General features: G+C 42.7%; 1 protein-coding gene and 2 long non-coding RNA genes across 4 annotated transcripts; 2 read left to right on the top strand and 1 right to left on the bottom strand.

Moving 5' to 3' along the window:
• Window positions 1-502: 502 nt before the first annotated feature.
• LOC122039910 lies at window positions 503-6,249 on the top strand. Of its 2 annotated transcripts, none has more exons than XR_006128437.1 (3): window positions 503-648; window positions 737-1,122; window positions 5,716-6,249. It is a non-coding gene; the product is annotated as an uncharacterized LOC122039910 (long non-coding RNA). The 2 variants fall into 2 exon arrangements; XR_006128436.1 differs by having other exon boundaries at window positions 5,713-6,249.
• Window positions 1,787-3,921, bottom strand: LOC122039909. The gene is made up of 3 exons (XR_006128435.1): window positions 3,428-3,921; window positions 2,431-2,532; window positions 1,787-1,987 (listed from the first exon to the last, which is right to left on the bottom strand). It is a non-coding gene; the product is annotated as an uncharacterized LOC122039909 (long non-coding RNA).
• An 11,594-nt stretch (window positions 6,250-17,843) lies between the features above and the next one.
• LOC122039908 (formate dehydrogenase 1, mitochondrial-like) lies at window positions 17,844-19,665 on the top strand. The gene is made up of 6 exons (XM_042599324.1): window positions 17,844-17,958; window positions 18,058-18,232; window positions 18,324-18,864; window positions 18,966-19,090; window positions 19,211-19,323; window positions 19,440-19,665. The coding sequence occupies exons 1-6, from the start codon at window positions 17,899-17,901 to the stop codon at window positions 19,551-19,553; spliced, it is 1,128 nt and encodes a 375-aa protein (XP_042455258.1). The 5' UTR covers window positions 17,844-17,898; the 3' UTR covers window positions 19,554-19,665.
• Window positions 19,666-22,343: the final 2,678 nt, after the last annotated feature.

Here is a 22,343-nt window from a genome sequence, read left to right as displayed (position 1 = left end):
GAAAAAATCTGTTTTAAATTTATATAAATTAGAGATAATTTTTTTTGATAGAAATAAAATCCATTTCATATTTATGTAACTTAGAGAAGGATTTGTTACCGAATTTAGCAGTCTGCTTATAAATATAATTTTTTTAAAAAATTAAGATAAAAATTAAAATAAAATTTTGAAAAAATTATAAATAACTTTTAATAAATAAAAATAAATATAGATTATAAATAATATTTAAAATTTTTATCAAAAATTCCTTTAAAATTTAATGACAACTTAAGATGAAAATATTTATTTTAAATTTATACGAATCATATATTTGTTACAAAAAATACAGATGTATTCCATTTAAAAAAATATAATATAAAAGGAATTTAAGATGAAATATAAAACAAATTTAAAATATTATTTCATATAAATTTATAAAAAAATAAATATTAAATACATATAAAATATAAATATAAGTATTTTATTTTCCCTTTCTCTAAATTTCTTTTCCCTTCCTCTTAAATCGCTCCTAACCTAATTCCTTCTCGTAGCCGACCTCCTCGCTCGAGCAAGTTGTGCACCTCGGATGGCGGTGAGGACACCTGGGCCACAGCAGCAAGGACGCCCACGGTGGCAAGGACGCCTGCGGCCGCTTCAAAACGGTCATTGGTAAGCCTCCAGTGCTCAACATTGTCACCTTCGCTAAGATCGAAAGCAACCAAATAAAGGTTTTTTCTTTTCCCAAATCGCATTACAGAATCCATGTTTTTAAATCCACCTATGCTCCACCACCATCCACGACCTCCTCCGGAACCACAGCCACAGCCTCCCTAACGCGCTAATCCCCAAGTCTGTCAACTGCTTCTTCTACGACGACGCCTCCTGTCTCCTCGAGGTCCGACTCTATGGCCCCTACTATGCGCACTGTGAAGACGAGCTCACCTACTTTGACAGCAAGGAACGGGAGAACCTCAGCTACGGCACACTCCGCAAGGTGATAGAGTGAGCGCAGGAGGAGTTGTTCCTTTAATTCCCGGTCAAGGGGATCATGGTCATCGATCTCGGCTCTGGCGTGATCCTCCTTCGCCTTCGACATGCCGCCAGAATGCCGCCCGGAAGTGGAAGAAGCGACCGCAGGAATAGGTGAGTTGGCCGGATTGAAAATGAAGTGATCTTGCTGGGTGGCATTTCCTTTCGTGTTGGATTAGGGATTGATTTTGATGTGATTGTTGCTGCATTTGTTGACTCACTACAAGAAAAAATTAGTCTATGATGACACACGAAAATGTCCTTATAGTATATTTATAGTGACACTAACATTTTGGTGACATCTACCAAAAACGCCCTATAAAGTGATGTCGTCTTAGACCCTCTTCGATTTCCTGACATTTTATAATATCGTTATACAATATCAATGCTAACATCAAAAGTGTTACAATTTAAAGATATAATGACACTTTATAATGTCAGGAAATATTTTTTTAAGGACATTTATATATGTCATATTATCATCATAATAACGACAAAGCTAAATGTCAGCAAAACTCATTTATTATGATATTTATGTTTTTTATAAGGACAATAAAAAGTGTCAATAAAGATAATTTATAAGATTATTTTATGTCACCTTAACTAATCTATAATGACATTAATAAATATCATTATAATAATTTATAAATATATTTTAAATAATCATTAATATTTATATAGAATATATAACATGAATTTAATATTTACATATCATCACAATCCATCCACCATTTAGAATAAAAAAAATATATAAAATACAATTTAAAGTGCAAATAGATAATCTAAATTCATCCAACAAATATTTGAGTCAAAGTTACAAATGCAAACTAACGACGAGTTCTTTACATCCAAAACTAACAACACACTACACTCAAAATATTAAGTTTTAGAACTAACAAAGTCTTATAAAATAAAAACTCAACTCGGCAAACCATCTCCAACTGTCATATTGCTTCACAAAAATCCAAGTCCCAATCACCTAAAATACAATGAATAAATTTGTATTACTGAAATAAAACAATGCATACAAAAGTTAATATAAATAATGATAAAGATTAAATATCATACCAAATGAGAAAATGTAAAGTATCATTTCATATTCACTTAATAGTAATCTTTGCTTACTGGTAATTACAAATGCATTTCATATTTATTTAAAATTATAATTACATGATAAATATAAAAAATCAATAATATTTCAATGAAAAGTAAAAAAATATACCAGATGATAAGACCAAGCTATAACTCAATGAAAGCGTATCCATTTTTTTGGATCATTAGAATCTTCATGAAGTTGATTTGTTAATTCATTCATTATAGCCTTTATCAAAATATGACATGTTGATATTTATTAAATACATAATGATAATTAAAATAAATCATTTTTGCTACAACATATTTGAAGAGTATAAAATAGCTTACCAATCTTTCTGCTACAAAATTACTTGAGGGACTTCCATTAGTATGAGTAAAGCAAGCCTGGACTAATTCAACTCATGATGGAGGGTGTCCCTTTTCTTTTTCCTGCAAATATTCAAGTTCATCCCAATCTAATAAACAAGTTTTCCACCTTCAGTTACTTCAATAAAACTAATCAACAAAAGCTAATAAACATGTACTTGGTATATATCCAAAGAGCATCAAACTTGAAGAAAAATATTATATTAATGTAATCAAAGTTTGAGACTTATAAGATCCTTTGAGTGGCTGTGTAGGCACTCACATGCTCTCTAGTTATAATATACCACTACCTGACTACCATTGGGGTGGTTTTCTTTTCTTTTTTTAAGGTTCAAATAGCCCTTTTGCTTATGGTTTTTTGTAAAGTTGGAAGAAGTCAGATGGCCGCAGTAGCAGCAACAACAAAAAGCAATAGAGGAATAGCAATGGACAGGAGGCAGCAAACATCCAGAGTTGGTGAAGAGAGGTTAGAGTCCATCGCTGTGCTTGTACTTGCCATGCCTATTCCTCTATCTGCTGTCAGTCTCAATAAGAACATAGCACTAGCACTAGGTGGCAGCGACAACCAACAGCTAATGCACCATCTGCTTCATATTAAAAAACCTACATCTACTTCTATTATATGCTTCCTATTAAAAAACCTGCATCACTTCCTCTTGTTGCTTTTTTACTGACCTCTGCTCAATCCCATACCTCCTGATCTCATCACTGCATTAGGAGAAGCCTCTTAGTGGATCCCAATGGTAAATTCTCTAAAGCATTTTAAGATCCACCATACTCATCTCGTTTGCTGTAATTCATATACTACATAATATATCACTGACAACAATAAACTTTACTCAATCAATAAAATGCAAAATTTTCTTGAGGTTAATGTGCAAAAGACAAACTCTACCATTTAGAAAGTTTGGGGATACTAAAACTTATATAGAATTATAACATGAATAAGATGAATTACCAATTTGTGCTGCACTTGAGCAAAAGATGTCCATCCAGTGGTTTGATGCATTATCTTGTGCTTTCTGGCAGCTTTATTTTTTCACACCTTTCCTAGACACATCAAGTGAAGTAAACGAATAATAAATGCAAGTTTTGAGAATTTCATTATGATAAATTGAAATTTGTTTTATCATGAAATAGGTAAAGCATGGAGAACCAATAGGTAGAATTCAAAGTGAAATAAAATTAGAGAACCATATATTTTAGAAAATATATTACATTTCCTAACATGCAGGATTCATTTACTAAAGAAATGATTCATGAAGCAAGGATTCATTTATTGAAACAAGGATTCATGAAGCAAGGATTCTAAGTAACAGATGATGTAAAAGGTTTTAATAACATGCACAAATCAAATTTTATTATTAGTTCTTCAAGTTACTCAGGGATTAGGCAAACTAAGGATATAACTGAAGCATAATTCATGAAGAAACAAGTATCCAAATTGTTAGAAAAAGAGGGAGAAACCTTAGATGAGACGAATGGTGGCTTCGGCACAGTGCTGAAGAGAGAAGAACTGCGGCTTGTGGAAAAGGGGAGAACTACGGTAGAGATGGGGCTCAGCAGCGGTAGAGATGAGCGTAGCAGCAGAGACGGGCACAGTGGCGGAGATGAGGCACAACCCTAAACTCTGATTTTGCTGTAGAGAGGGAAGCGACAGAGGATATATAGGGTGCAACGACGGTAGAGATGGGGCGCAGCAATGACAGAGACGGGGCTTGACAGCGGTAGAGACAAGGCACGACGGCGGAGATGGGGCGCAGTGTCGGAGATGAGGCTAGCCCTAAATTCTGATTTCACTGAGGAGAGGGAAGCAGTAGAGGATAAACAAGGCGCAACGGCGGTAGAGATGCGGCACATAGACGGAGACGAGGCGCAACAACAAAGACGATCAAAGGTGCAACGGTGGAGATGATCGAGGGAGAGCGGAGGTGGAGACGGGGCATGTGCATTTGGGAAAAGTGTGCAGCGACGATGGAGACGGGGCACGCGCATTTGGGAAAAGTCTATCTCAGCTAGGTTAATTAACATGTACATGATATAAATTAGATTAATTAATTTATTATTTGTCAAGACATTTTATAAATGTGTCATGATAAAGGGTGTAATCAAATATGATATTTTTATAGTTAATTAGTTTTAATAAATGTCGCTATAAAGGATCTATAATGACATTTTATAATAAATGTCGTAAAGAAAATGTCCTAATAGACCTTTTTTCTTGTAGTGACTATTGGATGATCGACATCTACCAATGTGCCATTTTCTTGATTAATATCCCGTTTCTTCTGCTTAGTTGATTATGGTTTTAGTCTACATTTCCTTTTGTAAGTTTTGGCTTTTGCTTCTCCAAATCGGTTGAGTTCCACACACTAGAACCTTGCTTACAAGCAATTGCTTAATTATTTTGCTTCATTTCACTGTCAATAGCATGCCAACTTGCTTGCCAAAGGCTTGGATACTAGTTTAACTTGTGTCCTCCATTTCTGTCACAAGATTTCTAGATACTGTATTAAATTAGTTACTGAGATCGTTTTGCAATTGCAATCTCTTACTTATGGTTATATTTCCTCTTGAGTTGTGTAGTCCTTGTCTTTAGTTTTGTTCATTCCCTGTGTCAGGTGTGTGGCTTTGTTCTCTGCTACTTCAAGTATGAGTAATTTTTCATCATTATTCGAGTTGAAGTCATTGAATGTGTCAGGTGTGTGTTTTCTTATTGCAAAGGATTTATTTTCAACTTTCAAATCTCTCTAATCACCAAAAGAATGTATTTCTTTATTAGTTCCTTTCCATGTTACTGTTTCTATTGATGTAATGTATTACACTTGGCTGCTTTAATGCCCATTTTAATCATCTTTTTTGGGTTTTCCTTGCAAATAACCTATAGTTTTAAAAGGACTTGATTTAATCAAACTTCCTTGCATCCTGGTTTATACAATAGTAAACATGATGTTCGAAGGAAGTTATGAATTATGAATATTAGTTGAATAATAACTGATTGTTTTTCTCTAACATATAGAGAAGAAAATTTTTACCAGATTAAATTTTTAAAATTTTTGACTTAGCCGATAACTGATTTTTTTTCTCTGACCTTTCTGATGACACATTCACAAGTGTAAATAATACTTCTATTTATTCTGAATATTTGACCATCTTCAGGCTCCATGTAAAGCCTTTACAAAGATTCAAAATATTTGTTTCTATTATTAAAAAATCTACCTACATTCTCCTTTTAATTTTTAGCAGCGGTATCAGAGAGTTCGTGGACAATAAATCGGTTTGAGTTAGTGTAAGTAAAAATAATTAATTGTTCATTATTGTTTTCGTGTGTGTATCTCATTTTTTTTTGTTTTTAAAATTTTTAGACTAATATAAGTTATTGTATTATGAACAGGAATAAGAAAGAGAAAAATAAAATGTTGATGACTATTCTACTAATTCTTCATTCAATCTTCAATCATGATGTGATGAGACGGGCGACAAATTTTCTACAGTGTTGCGATGTGATGGGTGACTCATGTAAGAGGAGGGTGTATGAACTTGAACGCGATCGACAGTTTGGAAGATCAAACAATTAAAGTTTCAACAGATTTTCTCTAATAAGAAGAATAAAGAATTATCATAAGAAATTGAAGACATGCATGCTACTAGCAAGAGGGCGGAGGGAGAAATTATTAAAAGGAAAAGAAAATTGGAATCGTAATGTGTGATTGCTTTTATCTCGAGACGATGTGAATGTTTATTTATCTTAATGGTAATCATATTGTACTTTTAGATTTAGAAATTAGTTTTTTTAATATTTTAATTTATTTGAAATTTGTGATTGTTTGTTGCAAAGTAATATGTAAATATGAAATATCGATAAAATTAGTGATAAATTTGCAAATAAATTTATATGTGGATTTATAAACAGAATTATAAATGGATTGCTAAACAGATTAACATTATATTTGTTAGATAATTTGAGCCAGGCTAATCTAAAACAAAATTAGAAATGAAATTTGCATTTGAAATTAATTTCATTTAGTTAAATTAAAAACTGATTCATAAACAGTTGTTTAATCTGTTTTTGAAATTAGAGACGAAATATTTCCGCGGAGCTTTCACTAACTGATTTTTGAGACGGAATATTCCGTCTCAAATATTCTTTAGAAACAGAAAAATGACTTTCAGAGACGGAATGTTTCGTCTCTAAAGCCATGTTTTCTTGTAGTGGCGTGGCAGCCGAACGACCTAAGTCGAAAGGAAAGGTATGGCCTCCCATGTTTTGTTCACTTCATCAGTCGGCAAACCACAACACCCGCGACTGTCGGAGTCTCGCCCCGGTCACTAAGCCAATGCGTTATCGCCGCCGATTGCCTTCACTTGACCGAGTGCATAATCATCAAAATGTCGGATGGCGAGCATCCAAACAGTCACCCGAGCAACGACACCCGCACCAACCAAGAAGCAACCCTCGAGCCTCCCACGAGCGAGCCAGACCATCTGCTCGGGAGGAAGAAAATAGAAGCAACACCGCTTGGGGGGAAATTAACATAATCACTGGTGGGCCAACCAGCGGTGACTCCAATCGAGCCCGCAAGTCGTACGCCCGACGCCTAGAGATCCATGTCGTGGGATGCAGCCGAGAGAAGGCGAGCGGGCCCGAGATCAACTTCGGCCCTGGCAACCTCGAGGGAGTTGAAGTGCCTCACGATGACGCCCTCATCATCCAATCGATAATAGCAAACTACACTATTCATCGCATCTTTATTAACACAGGGAGCTCGGTCAACATCATCTTCAAGAAAGCATTCGACCAGCTTCAGATAGACAGGGCTGAGCTGTTGCCTATGACAACGCCCCTGTTCGGATTCACTGGTAACGAGGTTCAGCCGGTCGGCCAGATGAAATTGGCTATTTCGCTCGGTGAAGAGCCGCTCAGAAGGACGCAGACCACTAACTTCATCGTAGTGGACGCACACTCTGCGTACAACGTCATTTTGGGCCGACCAGCCCTCAGTGAATTCCGGGTTGTCGTCTCGAAATTCTATCAAAAGATCAAGTTCCCTGTCGAAGACCAAGTGGGAGAGGTCAGAGGCGATCAGTTGGCAGCACGGCGCTGCTATGTGGAGATGGTTCGAGTCGAGTCGAGGTCCGCTCGGAAGGCGCCCCGGATCGAGGTAAATGCTATAACTGAAAGGCCTCCCACCTTAGTTTATGAAGAAAAAGAAAAAGTGCAGATCCGGGATGGCCGACCGGAGGCCACCACCTTCGTTGCATCAGACCTGGAAGCGGCACCGAAGGAGGAGCTGATCATGTGCCTACAGCGCAACAACGACGTCTTCGCGTGGTCAACGCACGAGCTACCAGGCATCTCGCCGATCGTCGCAAAGCACGAGCTCCATGTGCGGCCGGACGCTCGTCCCGTCAAGCAGAGGAAGCGAGACTTCAGTGCGAAACAGAATGCCATCATTCGAGCGGAAGTCGAGAAACTCCTGGAGGGCGGCCACATACGGGAAGTACAGTTCCCGAGCTGGCTCGCGAATGTGGTGTTGGTCTCCAAGCCAGACAATAAGTGGAGGGTCTGCATCGACTTCCGGGATCTGAATAAGGCGTGCCCGAAAGACTTTTACCCTCTGCCCCGAATTGACCAGATGGTAGACTCGACCGCCGGATGCGAGTTGATATGCATGCTGGATGCTTATCAGGGTTACCACCAAGTACCACTCGCTCGAGAAGACCAGGAGAAAGTGAGCTTCATTATGGCGGACGACACCTACTGCTACAACGCAATGCCGTTCGGATTGAAGAACGTCGGTGCTACATACCAGCGGCTCATGAACAAGGTGTTTCGGAAGCAGATCGGGCGAAACTTGGAGGTATATGTTAATGACATTCTTATTAAATCAATCCGGGCGGCCAACCTTTGTACAGATATAGAAGAAATCTTCCAAACGCTGAGGACGTACGGAGTCAAGCTGAATCCCCAGAAGTATCTGTTCGGAGCAAAGAGCGGTCGTTTTCTGGGGTACATCGTTATCGAGCGAGGCATAGAGGTGAACCCCAGCAAAGTGAAGATGCTGCAGGACATGGCGCCTCCCAGAAACTTAAGGGAAGTACGCCTTACCAGTCGGATAAATGCCCTGTCACGGTTCATCTCCAAGACGGTCGATCGGAGCTTACCTTTCTTCAAGATTCTGTGTCGAGCCACCAAATTCCAGTGGGATAGAGAATGCGACCAGGCATTTGAGGAATTGAAGGGTTATCTAAACTCTTTGCCTGTACTAGCAAAGCCCAACATCGGTGAGCCACTCCGCATCTACTTATCCTCGACCGAGCATGCTGTAGGCTCGGCATTAGTACGACAGGATGACGAAGAACAACCCGTGTATTTCCTGAGTCACATTCTAAAGGATGCTGAGTCCCGCTACACTGGTCTCGAAAAGCTTGCCTTCGCGCTGGTCCTCGCCGCTCGGAGGCTTCGACCTTATTTCCTCGCGCACACAATAATCATCATGACGAACAGCCCTCTAGGGAGAGTTCTCCTCAACCAGGAGGCATCCGGGCGGCTGATTAAGTGGACAACCGAACTTAGTGAATTCGATATCCAGTACCAACCCCACACGGCGATTAAGGCGCAATCGCTGGTGGACTTCATCACTGAAGTGCAGAATCCCGAGCCCGGAGCTTTGTGGAAAGTACATGTGGACGGATCATCCACTCGGCTCGGAAGCGGTATTGGTATTCTATTGACCTCTCCTCAAGAAGAGCGGATGCATCTGTCTGTCCGGCTGAACTATCGGGAAACCAATAATGAGGCAGAATATGAAGCCCTCATTACGGGATTGCAGGCCGCTCGGCATGTGGGAGCGAGCCGAGTAATGATCTATTCAGACTCTCAGCTTGCCGCTCAGCAGCTTGCAGGATCTTTCGAGATAAACATCCCCAGACTCAGGCTCTACGCAGAAGCCTTCGAAAGGCTCAAAAACAACTTCTGCGAGGTTATCATACAAAAGATCCCCCGAGCAGAGAACCAGGCGGTGGATGAATTGGCCAAACTGGCAAGTTCAATAACGTCAATCGTCATCCAGCAAACAATTGAGCATGTAGCCTTAGTGGCTCACATTGACCAGATAGAGGGTCTCACGTTCCCAAGTGACTGGAGGACGACTTTAATGGAATTTTTACGAACAGGAGCTACGCCATTCGACTGGGAAGAGGCCCAGTTGCTAAGAAGAAAAGTCGGTCGGTTTACCCTCATCGGAGATCAGCTCTACAAGAAGGTTTTCTCCCGACCATTGCTAAAATGCGTCAGCTCGGAGGACGCGGAATATATACTAGAAGAGGTACATCAAGGATCTTGTGGAGGACACCCGGGCGGCCGCTCGTTGGCGAGGAAGATTCTGCTAACCGGGTACTTTTGGCTAATCCTCTAGGAAGATGTCGCTCGAACCGTCGCCACATGCCTTTCCTGTCAGAAATATCACAACTCCACCCACTGGCCCACTAAGAAGATGAAGGCGTTTATAGTGTCCTGACCGTTCGACCAGTGGGGCATGTATATTGTGGGACTTTTTCCTATGGCGACCGGGCAGCGGAAGTTTTTACTTGTGGCAGTGGACTATTTCTCCAAATGGGTTGAAACCGAGCCGCTAGCAAAAATAACTGAGCAGATGGTCAAGAAGTTCATCTGGCATCACATAATATATCGGTTCGGCATTCCACGTCAGCTCGTGTCCAACAATGGGCGGCAGTTCGTCGGGCAGCAACTCCATGAATGGTGCAAAGGGTACGGCATTCAGCAGCACTTCACCTCCATGGCATATCCGCAGAGTAACGGGCAAGCCGAAGTCACCAATCGGGAGATCCTTCGGATTCTTCGAGTTCAGCTCGACCATGTCATGGGTCGCTGGGTAGATGAGCTCTCGGATGTGTTATGGGCAATCCGCACTACTCCTACGGAGGGAACGGGAGTCACGCCTTTTCACTTGGTATACGGAGGGGAAGCCGTCGTGCCCGTGGAGGTTGGAATAGAATCTGATCGGGTGCAATAGTATGATGCAAGTAACACCGAGCAGAGATAGCTGGAGCTAGACTTGATAGACGAGGGGTGAGCCAAAGCAGCCGTCCGCCTAATGGCATATCGGCAAAGAATGAAGCAGAGTTACAACAGGCGAGTAATTCCCAAGGCGTTCCAAGTCGGCGATTTCGTATGGAAGAAGGTGAAGCCGGTTGGGGATGTGAGCAAGCTGGAGGCTCCCTGGGCTGGGCCCTTCAAAGTCATTAAGAAGTTCCGATCGGGCATCTACTACCTGGAAGATGAAGACGGACGGCAGCTAGAACGACCACAAAGCGCTATCCATCTCCAGCCGTATCGGGCTGGGTGAAAGGTGTGCCAATGTAATCAGTTATGTGTATTTCTGCTCTTCGATACCCTTTGATTGCAGGAATGAAATCATAAAACACAAGGGTATAACAAATTTACGTCGAACGACCACTCTCCACGAAGACCGTCGAGCGGCGACGTTAAACTCTAGAGTCGAGCCGGCGACTATAAACCCCCCGGCCTGAAGACCGTCGAGCGGCGACGTTAAACTCTAGAGTCGAACCGGCGACTATAAACCCCCCGGCCTGAAGACCGTCGAGCGGCGACGTTAAACTCTAGAGTCGAACCGGCGACTATAAACCCCCTAGCCTGAAGACCGTCGAGCGGCGACGTTAAACTCTAGAGTCGAGCCGGCGACTATAAACCCCCCGGCCTGAAGACCGTCGAACAGCGATGTTAAACTCTAGAGTCGAACCGGCGACTATAAACCCCCCGGCCTGAAGACTGTCGAGCGACGACGTTAAACTCTAGAGTCGAGCCGCAGACTATAAACCCCCCGGCATGAGCCAATGTCGTGCAGAAGCACTTCAGCGAGACGCTTGAAGACCGTCGAGCGGCGACGTTAAACTCTAGAGTCGAGCCGGCGACTATAAACCCCCCGACCCGAAGACCGTCGAGCGGCGACGTTAAACTCTAGAGTCGAACCGGCGACTATAAACCCCCCGGCCTGAAGACCGTCGAGTGGCGACGTTAAACTCTAGAGTCGAGTCGGCGACTATAAACCCCCCGACCCGAAGACCGTCGAGCGGCGACGTTAAACTCTAGAGTCGAACCGGCGACTATAAACCCCCGGCCTGAAGACCGTTGAGCGACGACGTTAAACTCTAGAGTGGAATCGGCGACTATAAACTCCCCAGCATGAGGACCGTCGAACGGCGACGTTAAACACCCAGGCCGAACTGGTGGCTATTAAAAATCCGGCTTGAAGATCGCCGACCGGCAACTATAAAGTTCAGCCTTGGCATCGCTTAAACCTAACAGAGCTTATGGAAAATAGGTGGTCTTGTGCTCGACTGCCGAGCGGCAGTTCGGGGATCAAATGACGGAGGCTCTCACGAATATAGTAACAATCAAGGAAACGGATAACTCGCTCGAATGCACACAGCGATAGAGCAAGCAGACAATGAAAAGCCAAAAAGTTAAGTTCATTAAACAAAATAAGCCGAACGACGAGTACATATAGTGAAATAGGTCGAACGGCCAATACACATCCACGACTTTACTCTAGATAATTAAAAATCTCATCCGGAATCGTGGTTAGAAGATCAGCATGATCACGGATAGGAATATTGAAATCCTCAGGAAGCCGACCCTTTGTCTTCGGATAGTCAGCCGTAGCAGTGATGGCCAGCTCGAACGCGTGGACTAGCCGAGTGCAGGCTTTCTCTACAAATTTCTTCGAACGGATGTAGTTCTGTCGCGCGATAGCAAATCGGCTAGGCTCGGCCTCCTGATATTCTTTGAGGGCGGCTCGGGAGGCCTCCAGTGCGTCTTGAAAGGTCTTCAGGTCAGCTTGGAGAGTGATCACCTCTGCCGATCGACCAGCCTTCTCGTCGGTGAGCAGATCCGTTAATTCCTTGACCTTCAGCTCAAGTGCCCGAACCTCGACATTCTTCGCCTCCAGGTCAGTGATGGCTTTATTCTTCCTGTTGGTGGCCAAAGTGATCTTCTTGTCGTATGTTTTGACCTGGGTCTCGAGCCGGTCCACCATGGTTTGCAGGTCCGAAGATTTGTGTTGCTCGGCCTCCAGCAGTTTCTTGGTCTTATCCAGGTCTGCCTTCAGCTCGGCATAAGTGGGGCTTTGAGAGGAAGCCCCGCCAGAAACCTTGAGTTTCTTGAACTACTCTAAGAACGTCAGGTGGTTGCATACCGCAATGCTTTCCACCCAATACTGCAATCAAGTCAGAAGGGAAAAAGTCAGTACCGAACAGAAAGGAAAGAGTGAAGGGTATGGTAAGAGTTACCCCAGTGTCCTGTTGCAGGTGGTTGTTGCCGAGCAGCCCCGGGGACATCAGAGCAGTACACGCCCGAGCGTCCTCCCATACTTTCGCGAGGGGTCCCCGGACGGTTATTAAGGGTTCAGGGCTCGCCGGCTGTTTGGCCGTCTGCAGATATTCCTCTGTCGGTAGGTGGAGTAAGGTCGAACGACCAATACACATCCACGACTTTACTCTAGATAATTAAAAATCTCATCCGGAATCGTGGTTAGAAGATCAGCATGATCACGGATAGGAATATTGAAATCCTCAGGAAGCCGACCCTTTGTCTTCGGATAGTCAGTCGTGGCAGTGATGGCCAGCTCGAACGCGTGGACTAGCCGAGCGCAGGCTTTCTCTACAAATTTCTTCGAACAGATGTAGTTCTGCCGCGCGACAGCAAATCGGCTAGGCTCGGCCTCCTGATATTCTTTGAGGGCGGCTCGGGAGGCCTCCAGTGCGTCTTGAAAGGTCTTCAGGTCAGCTTGGAGAGTGATCACCTCTGCCGATCGGCCAGCCTTCTCGTCGGTGAGCAGATCTGTTAATTCCTTGACCTTCAGCTCAAGCGCCCGGGCCTCGACATTCTTCGCCTCCAGGTCGGTGATGGCCTTATTCTTCCTGTTGGTGGCCAAAGTGATCTTCTTGTCGTATGTTTTGACCTGGGTCTCGAGCCGGTCCACCATGGTTTGCAAGCCCGAGGATTTATGTTGCTCGGCCTCCAGCAGTTTCTTGGTCTTATCCAGGTCTGCCTTCAGCTCGGCATAAGTGGGGCTTTGAGAGGAAGCCCCTCCAGAAACCTTGAGTTTCTTGAACTCCTCCTCTAAGAACACCAGGCGGTTGCATACCGCAATGCTTTCCACCCAATACTACAATCAAGTCAGAAGGGAAAAAGTCAGTACCGAACAGAAAGGAAAGAGTGAAGGGTATGGTAAGAGTTACCCTGGTGGCCTGTTGCAGGTGGCTGTTGCCGAGCAGCCCCGGGGACATCAGAGCAGTACGCGCCCGAGCGTCCTCCCATACTTTCACGAGGGGTCCCCGGACGGTTATTAAGGGTTCAGGGCTCACCGGCTGTTTGGTCGTCTGCAGATATTCCTCTGTCGGTAGGTGGAGTAAGGTCTTGATAGTCCTGCGTCGGCCCGGGGTAGATTGAGCAGACGCGGAAGGGGCAGAAGACTGGCCTACCGGATCGGAACGGATGAGGGATTGCCTGATTGTCCGTTGAGCAAGAGGAAGTGAGCTGAGGGGTTGAGCAGCAATGGGGTCGGAAGGCCAATCACCTTGAGATGGGGTCCGGTCGGAAGATAGCGTTTCCACAGTCGCCGGAGCCAATGGAGGGGGATCGTCCATCTGCTCGGACACGTGTACGGCTGAGGTGGCCGAGCGGGTTTGTGTGCCCATTCGGTGGTGTTTGCGTCCGACCAACAGAACTTCGTCACCGAAAGACCCGGCTTCCTCGGGTCGAGTGGCCGATTGAATACCCGACGGAACGGTCTCTTCTGCTGCATCAGTTGTGGCAGTTCGAGCGGCAAACGCATCGCTCGCCGTCTGCACCTCTTCGCGCTCGCCTTCATGAGAGCCGACCAGGGCGATGCCGAGTCTCTCCGACTCCTGTGCTGTAGCCGCCTCTATCTCGGCAGCCTTGCGCTTTATCATGCCGAGCACCACCGATTTCATCATGGTCGCAGCTGCAAGAAAGAGAAAAGAAATTAGTTAGACTCAAAGAAAAGGAGAGAAAGTTATTTCTTACCAGGGTCATTCAAAAGTCGCGTTCGGATCAGGCTTAAGCCAAACAGATACAGCATCCCTTCGGGTAGCAGCTTGTGGATGTCCAACTTCAGCTCGGCCAGCAGGTAAGCCACGTGTAAAAAAAGGGACTCGGTCCTATACCTTTTCAGGTCGGGAGGAGGTGGCAGAGCTGTTTGCCATTGGGTTCAGAAGGGTGGTGACTCGGGAAGACTCAAAAAGAAAAAATAATCTTTCCAGTGCTTGTTGGAGGTCGGCATCTTATCAAAGAAAACCAAACCGATCCGAGATTGAAACAAGAAGGTGCCTATCTCAAATTGCTTGGGATAGTAAAAATAATGAAAATTTTGAGGCTTAAGGGGGATGTTGTGCACTCGAAAGAGCACAACCACTCCACACAGCAGCCTAAAGGAGTTGGGCACGAGCTGGCCGAGCGGAATGCGAAAGTAGTTACACACTTCTATGATGAATGGGTGGATGGGAAACCTAAGGTCCGCTACGAATTGGTCTCTGAAGAAAGTAACAGTGTCGACCGGCGGGTCATGGGGTCGGTCAGACGGCTCGTCTAGGATAAGCTTGTGGTCGGCAGGGATGTCATAGGCATTAACTAGATTACAGGCATCTCCTGAGTCGAACCGACTCTCCATGGCTTGATGCCAGAGGCCAGGGGAAGGGTCGAAAGAGCTGGCCATGATCGGAAAATGAAAGGGCAGAGCTTCGTCGGAAAAATTGACGGAAAGAACAACGAAAGAGGCAACGTCAAGGAAAGCGAGGGGAAGCAAACGCGAAAACAAGAGGATCAAAGAGCTTAACAAAGGAAACCTAAGAGAGGAAGGTGGAAGATCACCGGAGCGCTTGAAGCCGAGGACGTCGACGAAGCAGGCGGAAGCAGCAACGATGGAATATTTGTCGGCGCCGGTGCTTTATAAAGGGCGAGCTCGGTCAACCCTAGTCGTCTGATCTAGTTCGCGGAGATCGAAGTTGTCATCCGACCGTTGAATTCAAACTGCCGCATGTCCCCTCGGAGCCGACGCCCCCGCCGCACGATGACATCGACGGCTCCACGTGGCGCCAAGTTACAGGGCAGCATTTAATGAGCGTCATTGCCCCGACGTGGTCACGTGCTCGGTTTTAATGGCCAGGATTTGCACGAATTCCGAGAAAATCCTAAAGACGTCAGCATTAATCGACCTCAGGTTGGCAGGGCAATCAGCGGCGAGCAAAACTCTCCAAGGCCCAGCAGGTGGGTCGTCGAACGGTTGCAGGGTACCCTCATAGTGCCCGAACGGAGAAGCACTCACATCAGTGGAGGAGCGATCGTTACACCACCAAACTAATAGTCCAATCAGTCGGACTTCTAGCCTCCTTCGATTAGACTTGAGGGAAAGGCACGTGATCCGGTGGTGAAGGAGGGGGCCCAGCCATACAGTGGTCAATGACACGTGGAAGTCAAAGTCAAGATGGTCAGCCCAATGGTCTGGCAGAGCGGGAAGGTCACCTCGCCGATCGGTCGTTGTAACGAACAGACCGGCGCGAAGATAGCTCGATCGCAGGTCGGGTTTCCGATACTCAGGGGTTCTCGTATAAAAAAGCCGATGTGCCAAGCGGCATGTCCACTCAACTAAGCTATCAAACAACTAAGGTTGCGTGCCAGTCCGAGTATGCGACCGAGCGGCTCTCCCGCTCGGCCTACTAACGGACAAGAGAAGGGCAGCTGGCGATATCCTTCTCGAGACATGCGCCGCCGACAGATAGCATGGTCGGCGACCAAACCAGACAGAAGATCGTACGGTGGAAGTTTCCATTGTCACATCGGAGATATGCTCGAACGGTTGCGGTATGGCGTCAGACACACTTTTCTAACACGTCCATTTTAAGGTATGCTTTGGAAAGAGTGCAAACCTCGACGAGTGTGCACGCGTTCCCCCGGGATCCTATATAAGGACCCCTAGACTTCAACGGAGGTATGAGATATTCTTCACTGTAGCTACAGTTTCACTATTTTGCTTCCGCTTCTTCTCGTCGTGGCCTGACTTGAGCGTCGGAGGGTCGTCGTCGGGAACCCCTTCCCGGCTCAGCTTTGCTGCAGGTTCGTCGGGGGTTCACGTCATCTGGGAGGTGATCCGAAAACAGGATAGAGCGTCACGTCCTCAGCGTCCGTCAACTCGATTCTCGGACAGGATCAAGGTCATTTGACTAATCTTATTTGTAAGAAAGTTCTCTAAAAGGAAAAACCCTATATTTTGTAAAAAAAAAAGAAAAAAAAATCTATAAACTTAAACTTAAATTAATAGAAAAATCATTTTGAAAAGTTTTTAACAATGTCAAAACAATTATATTTATATATATTTATGTATTTCTAATTCATTAGCTAATTTTAAGTGAAATAAACAATAATTAAAATCTGAAAGTAAAAAATAAAATTAACTACATCAATAAAAAGATATGAGCCTAAATCTAAATTTATATAAAAAATTATTTTAGTAAAGCATTAAAAAAAAATGTTCATGTGGTAAATAATAGTAAAATATTAAAAATCTCAGCCTTTCTTTATTCATATTGCTAGTAATCAGTATTATTATATGAAATATAATTATAAAAAATTAATCTTCTTACATTTTTATCTGTAAAATCATACATCAATCTTTCATAATTACTCTAGAGATATAGCAGTCCTTACCGATACATTACAGTCGGATCCTATAATGCGTTCCTTCCGAGGAACAACTTAGCATTAGCCCACAATAGTTTAATTGATCCATTCATTGAACATCTATTATAATTTAACGTTGTTTGGCAACCTAACATAACCCTCTTCTTTTATCTGGACTTGAGACCGACTATGACTGATTCGTCATGGGCAGAATTTCAAACTAGTAAAATCTAAAATAAATTATGGATCAAATTTAATTTTCACATATAAAAATTAAAAATTATTAGTCCAATCTAAATTCCACAAATAAAAAATTAAAAATTATTAGCCAAATTTAATTTAGTTGGTAAAAAATTAGAAGTACCGGTCAAAATGAGTTTTTATTAAAATTCATTTTGATTAATAATCTTAAATGTTTTCCAGCCAAATTAACATTCCAAAATAAATTAATAATTATATTTTATTTAATAAATACTATATTTATGTATATATATAATATATTAATACTTACCTTTCCTCCTTCGCCGCCCCTTGAGTCTCTCCAAACCACAATTGCCCTCAACTAGTACTCTTCTATCTTTATTTTTGTCTTTTTTTCCTCTCTATAAATTGACTCTCCGCTTCGTTTCGTCACATCGCTCAATATCTCTTATCCTCGTACACGATTGCTACACTGGTAATTAAGGAAGATGGCGACGCTCAGCGCTGCAGCAGCCACAGTCGACGGAACGGGCTCCAGGACGCTCCATGTAATCCCACTACTCGATCGGGTTATTTAATTTGCCGCCATAACACCATGGCATGCATGTATCTGATTATATTTTGTCATAACCGTACATGCACTGCAGGCTAATTCGCCAGACAGCAAGAAGATCGTCGGCGTTTTCTACAAGGCCAACCAGTACGCTTCCCTGAATCCTGAATTTGTTGGGTGCGCTGAAGCCGCCTTGGGCATTCGGGACTGGCTAGAATCGAAAGGCCACCAGTACATTGTAACTGATGACAAAGAAGGCCCAAATTGCGGTTCGTATGCTAAATTTCTCTGATTGTTAGTCATCGAATTGGAACGGATATTGGGCTAATTTAATTTAGCTGCTTTATTTTCTCATGGCAGAGTTAGAGAAACACATTCACGACATGCATGTTTTGATCACGACTCCCTTCCATCCGGTTTACGTGACCGCGGAGAAGATAAAGAAAGCCAAAAACCTGCAACTTCTTCTGACCGCTGGGGTTGGCTCGGACCACGTCGATCTGAAAGCGGCAGCCGACGCAGGAATCACTGTAGTAGAAATCAGCGGAAGCAATGCTGTCTCGGTGGCAGAGGATGAATTGATGCGAATTCTCATCCTCGTCCGGAACTTCTTGCCTGGTTATCGTCAGGTGATCGACGGTGACTGGAACGTCGCGGGCATCGCGCACAGGGCTTACGATCTTGAGGGTAAGACTGTCGGCATTATCGGGGCGGGGCGCATCGGGAAGCTTTTGCTTCAGCGCCTGAAGCCTTTCAACTGCAATCTGCTTTACCATGACCGCCTCACGATTTCACCTGAACTGGAGAAAGAGACAGGAGCTAAGTTTGAGGAAGATCTTGATGTAATTCTCCCAAAGTGTGACGTCGTCGTCATAAACACGCCTCTTACCGAGAAAACCAGGTCTCATTTTTATTTTTTTTAGTTTTTTTTGTTCCTTCCGATGACTGATCGGACATTGGATCGACGACTCCAGAAATTAATGCTCTCTCTGTTTCCTTCAGAGGAATGTTTGATAAGGAGAGGATCGGGAAGTTGAAGAAGGGAGTTCTCATCGTGAATAATGCTCGAGCTGCTATCATGGACGCCCAAGCAGTCGTAGATGCTTGCTCTAGTGGGCACATTGCAGGTTCATATGATAACTATCCGATCCGTTGAAAAAATGAATCAGATCAGAAGATTTAATTTATTATTTTTTTTATTTTATTGCTATATAAATGAATCCATCCATCTTGATCTGATCATTCAGGTTACAGTGGCGACGTTTGGAATCCCCAGCCAGCTCCCAGAGATCATCCATGGCGCTACATGCCAAACCACGCAATGACTCCCCATGTATCTGGCACCACCATTAACAGCCAAGTAGGTTTTCTTGGCAGTTTCTTCGGCCACGTACATTCAATTTGCTTCTTCTTCCTTGGAAAATTTTGTTGGACTTGATGATTAATTAACATGGTTAAATTATCTAAATTGTGCAGCTGAGATATGCGGATGGAGTGAAAGACACACTCGATAAGTACTTCAAAGGAGAGGAATTTCTAGCTCAAAACTACATTGTCAAGGAGGGAAAGCTTGCGAGCCAATACCAATGAAACGAATGATGACCTCTCTTTTATATATCTTCTCAGTTCAAGAATGTTTGCATGTTGAGTTATGGAGTTTCTGCAACTAGTATTACAATAAGAGGAGATGATTTGTTGCTTTGATCGTTACGCTTGACCAGAAACGACTTTTATATATTGATTATTATATTGAGATGATACTAAATGTAATAATTAAAACATATTAAAGGTTTTTAATTTACCATAGTCCAGTTAATCTAAGGATATGATTAAAGAGTAATTTTTTTTAATTAAAAGAGTATCTTTAAATCTATTTTTCTTTTTAAAAAAATATCCCTAAAAATAGTAGCTAAACATGGGGAATAGATAATTTGACCAATCGTTGATTGCTTTCATTGAGAAATCACTAATAGTTTGAATAAGTTTACAATTTGAAGTATAATAGCTATAAAAATTTAGTTACCGACAACAATAGAATTAGAAGTTGTTCATCGATTGTCAGAGTAGCGTTTGGACGTTGTTGAAACATTCTGGAGCAACGCGCAATAGTGAAAGTTGTTCTAAATCATCACATTTCGAAGCTACTAGTCGAACCTTTTTTATAGGCGAGTTAAACCTGATCTATCCACTGATCTTGGGATTACTATTTGACTCAACGTTGATTGATCGACTAATCCTCCCTGATCAGTCGACTGATCCTTTTGAATCCACCCAGCTTTCCATCCAGATGCTGATACTTCGGATAGAAGTCTTTGTTCAGTCGACCGATCCAACCATTCAATCAACCGAACTTTGATGCTCCCCGACTTATCTAGTCTGATCAACCTGGTCCAATCTACTAATATCTATCCACCTATTCGATCGACTGAACCCGAGGTTTTGTCGATCGATCCCTTGGTCAAACCTTCACCATGAGCTGATCTGATCTCTGGGGTTCGGTCGACTGATCCTGACATTCGGTCGACCGAATAAGTTAAAAATCTTAATCTACGGAATGTTAGTTTCCTATAAAATAGAGTTAGAATAATAGACAGATAAGGTATTTTGACAATCTCTAGACTGTCCTATTCCGACTTTAGGACTTTCCGAAAATTCTATGTCGAACCGATGCCTATTATTCCCTTAACGAGGAACACTTCCTCACCTAGTCCTCTCAAAAGACTTTACGTTTTGCCAGACTGGTCCTCTAGACCATTTGAACTTCTGCTCAGCATCCGAAACTTCAGGATTTTTCACTCGATGTCTGATTCCTGACCCGTTTAGTTTTCCGCCTGGTGTCCGCGACCCCCAAGACTTCCACCTAGAATCCGCAACCGTAGGATATTGTCCGACGTCCTGACCTGCCAAGACTTTGCTCAGTTTCCGGACGCGGACTTCGTTGCCTAATCATAGCTAGGACTTTCCACCTGCCTAGCCTCAACTAGGACTTTTACTTTACCTAAGATCACGCAGGACTTTCCTACAAACTTAGTCAAACTTATTGGATCACAAGACAGCTTAACTTTGAACCCCTTTACCATTATCAAAATACAGATTCAATCGTCTGGTGCTCTATGCACCAACAATCTCCCCCTTTTTGATTATGATAACTTGATTCAAAAGTTAACTAAAACATAGTAGTTTAATACTAAAGCAATTTGAACATCGAAAAATTGTTTAAGATTTATAATTTGGGTGGTTGGCTGTGTTGATATCACTCGACTAATGATGAACTCTATTGGAAGTTGACTAGGGATAAAATGAAATAGAAGAGAATGCTTTGTAGTCAACAATGATAGCCAACTATTACATAGGCAATCGACCAGTGCAATCAATTGGTGTTAAAATAGGAATCTACTAAAGAAACGAGATTCAAATACAACTTTAAAAAAGTTAAATTTTTATCATCTATAATGAATCAAGCAATTTTGTTCAAGCAGTCGACTAAGTACAATAAGTTAACTAAATGGATTCAAGTCACGAACATAGATCCTATAAAGTGTATTTTGTAGAGGTTTCATCTAAGACTTTGGAAGATATATTCTAGGAAGTGCCAAAGTAAGTGGTATTGCACTCTAGGGCTTCCAAAGAGCATTCCAAAGCAATCAAAGTTACTAAGCAAGCAAGATCTTATTCATTGGTAATCTCTTTTATTGAATAAGTTTATTTCTACTTGTATTTGTTCTTCTTTGTGCATTTTAAGTAAGAATTAGTTATTTATAAGAGGTTTATCTATCTCTAGATGAAATTCAAGAAGGATAAAGATAGTAGTATTACTAAGGTTGACTAACCATGGAGTAGGAATTGAAGGATTTCAAACCACATAAAAATGTTTGTATTCTTGTTTTACACTATGTTTGTGTTAGAGTGTATACTAAAAGTCTAGCTTTTGGTATAAACATTTATCTAGAAATAAAAATCACATTGGTCAAATGTCTACATTTATGATAAATGTAGTTGCTCAATTAATTTATATTGTAGATAACATGGTGTGTGGTGTCACATACAGAAGATCATGTTATTGGTTCCTTATAAATTATAAACAGTAGCTCACGACCAAGATGGAAAGGAACAAACCATTGGAAGGTCGTAGTGTAATTAGATATTAGTTTATCTTAACTATATAATTACACTAGTACACTTAGAGTGTATTGAGTAGGACCATTTGAGATCGTTCCTTTTATACTGTCTTTATAAAGGAACAAAGACCTCAGTTATTATGGAAGTGTGTGCTCTTAATCCTAATATAATAACAAGCACATATATTTGATATTTATTTCTTTAATTTATCAATGGGTGAGATTTAGTTCGATAAATCAATAAGCCCGATAAGTTGGGAAA

This window comes from Zingiber officinale, chromosome 2A (genome assembly GCF_018446385.1).
Source record: "Zingiber officinale cultivar Zhangliang chromosome 2A, Zo_v1.1, whole genome shotgun sequence".
Lineage (NCBI taxonomy): Eukaryota > Viridiplantae > Streptophyta > Magnoliopsida > Zingiberales > Zingiberaceae > Zingiber > Zingiber officinale.
The sequence above is the reverse complement of the archived record's forward strand: the minus strand, read 5'-3'. Positions and strand labels throughout refer to the sequence as shown.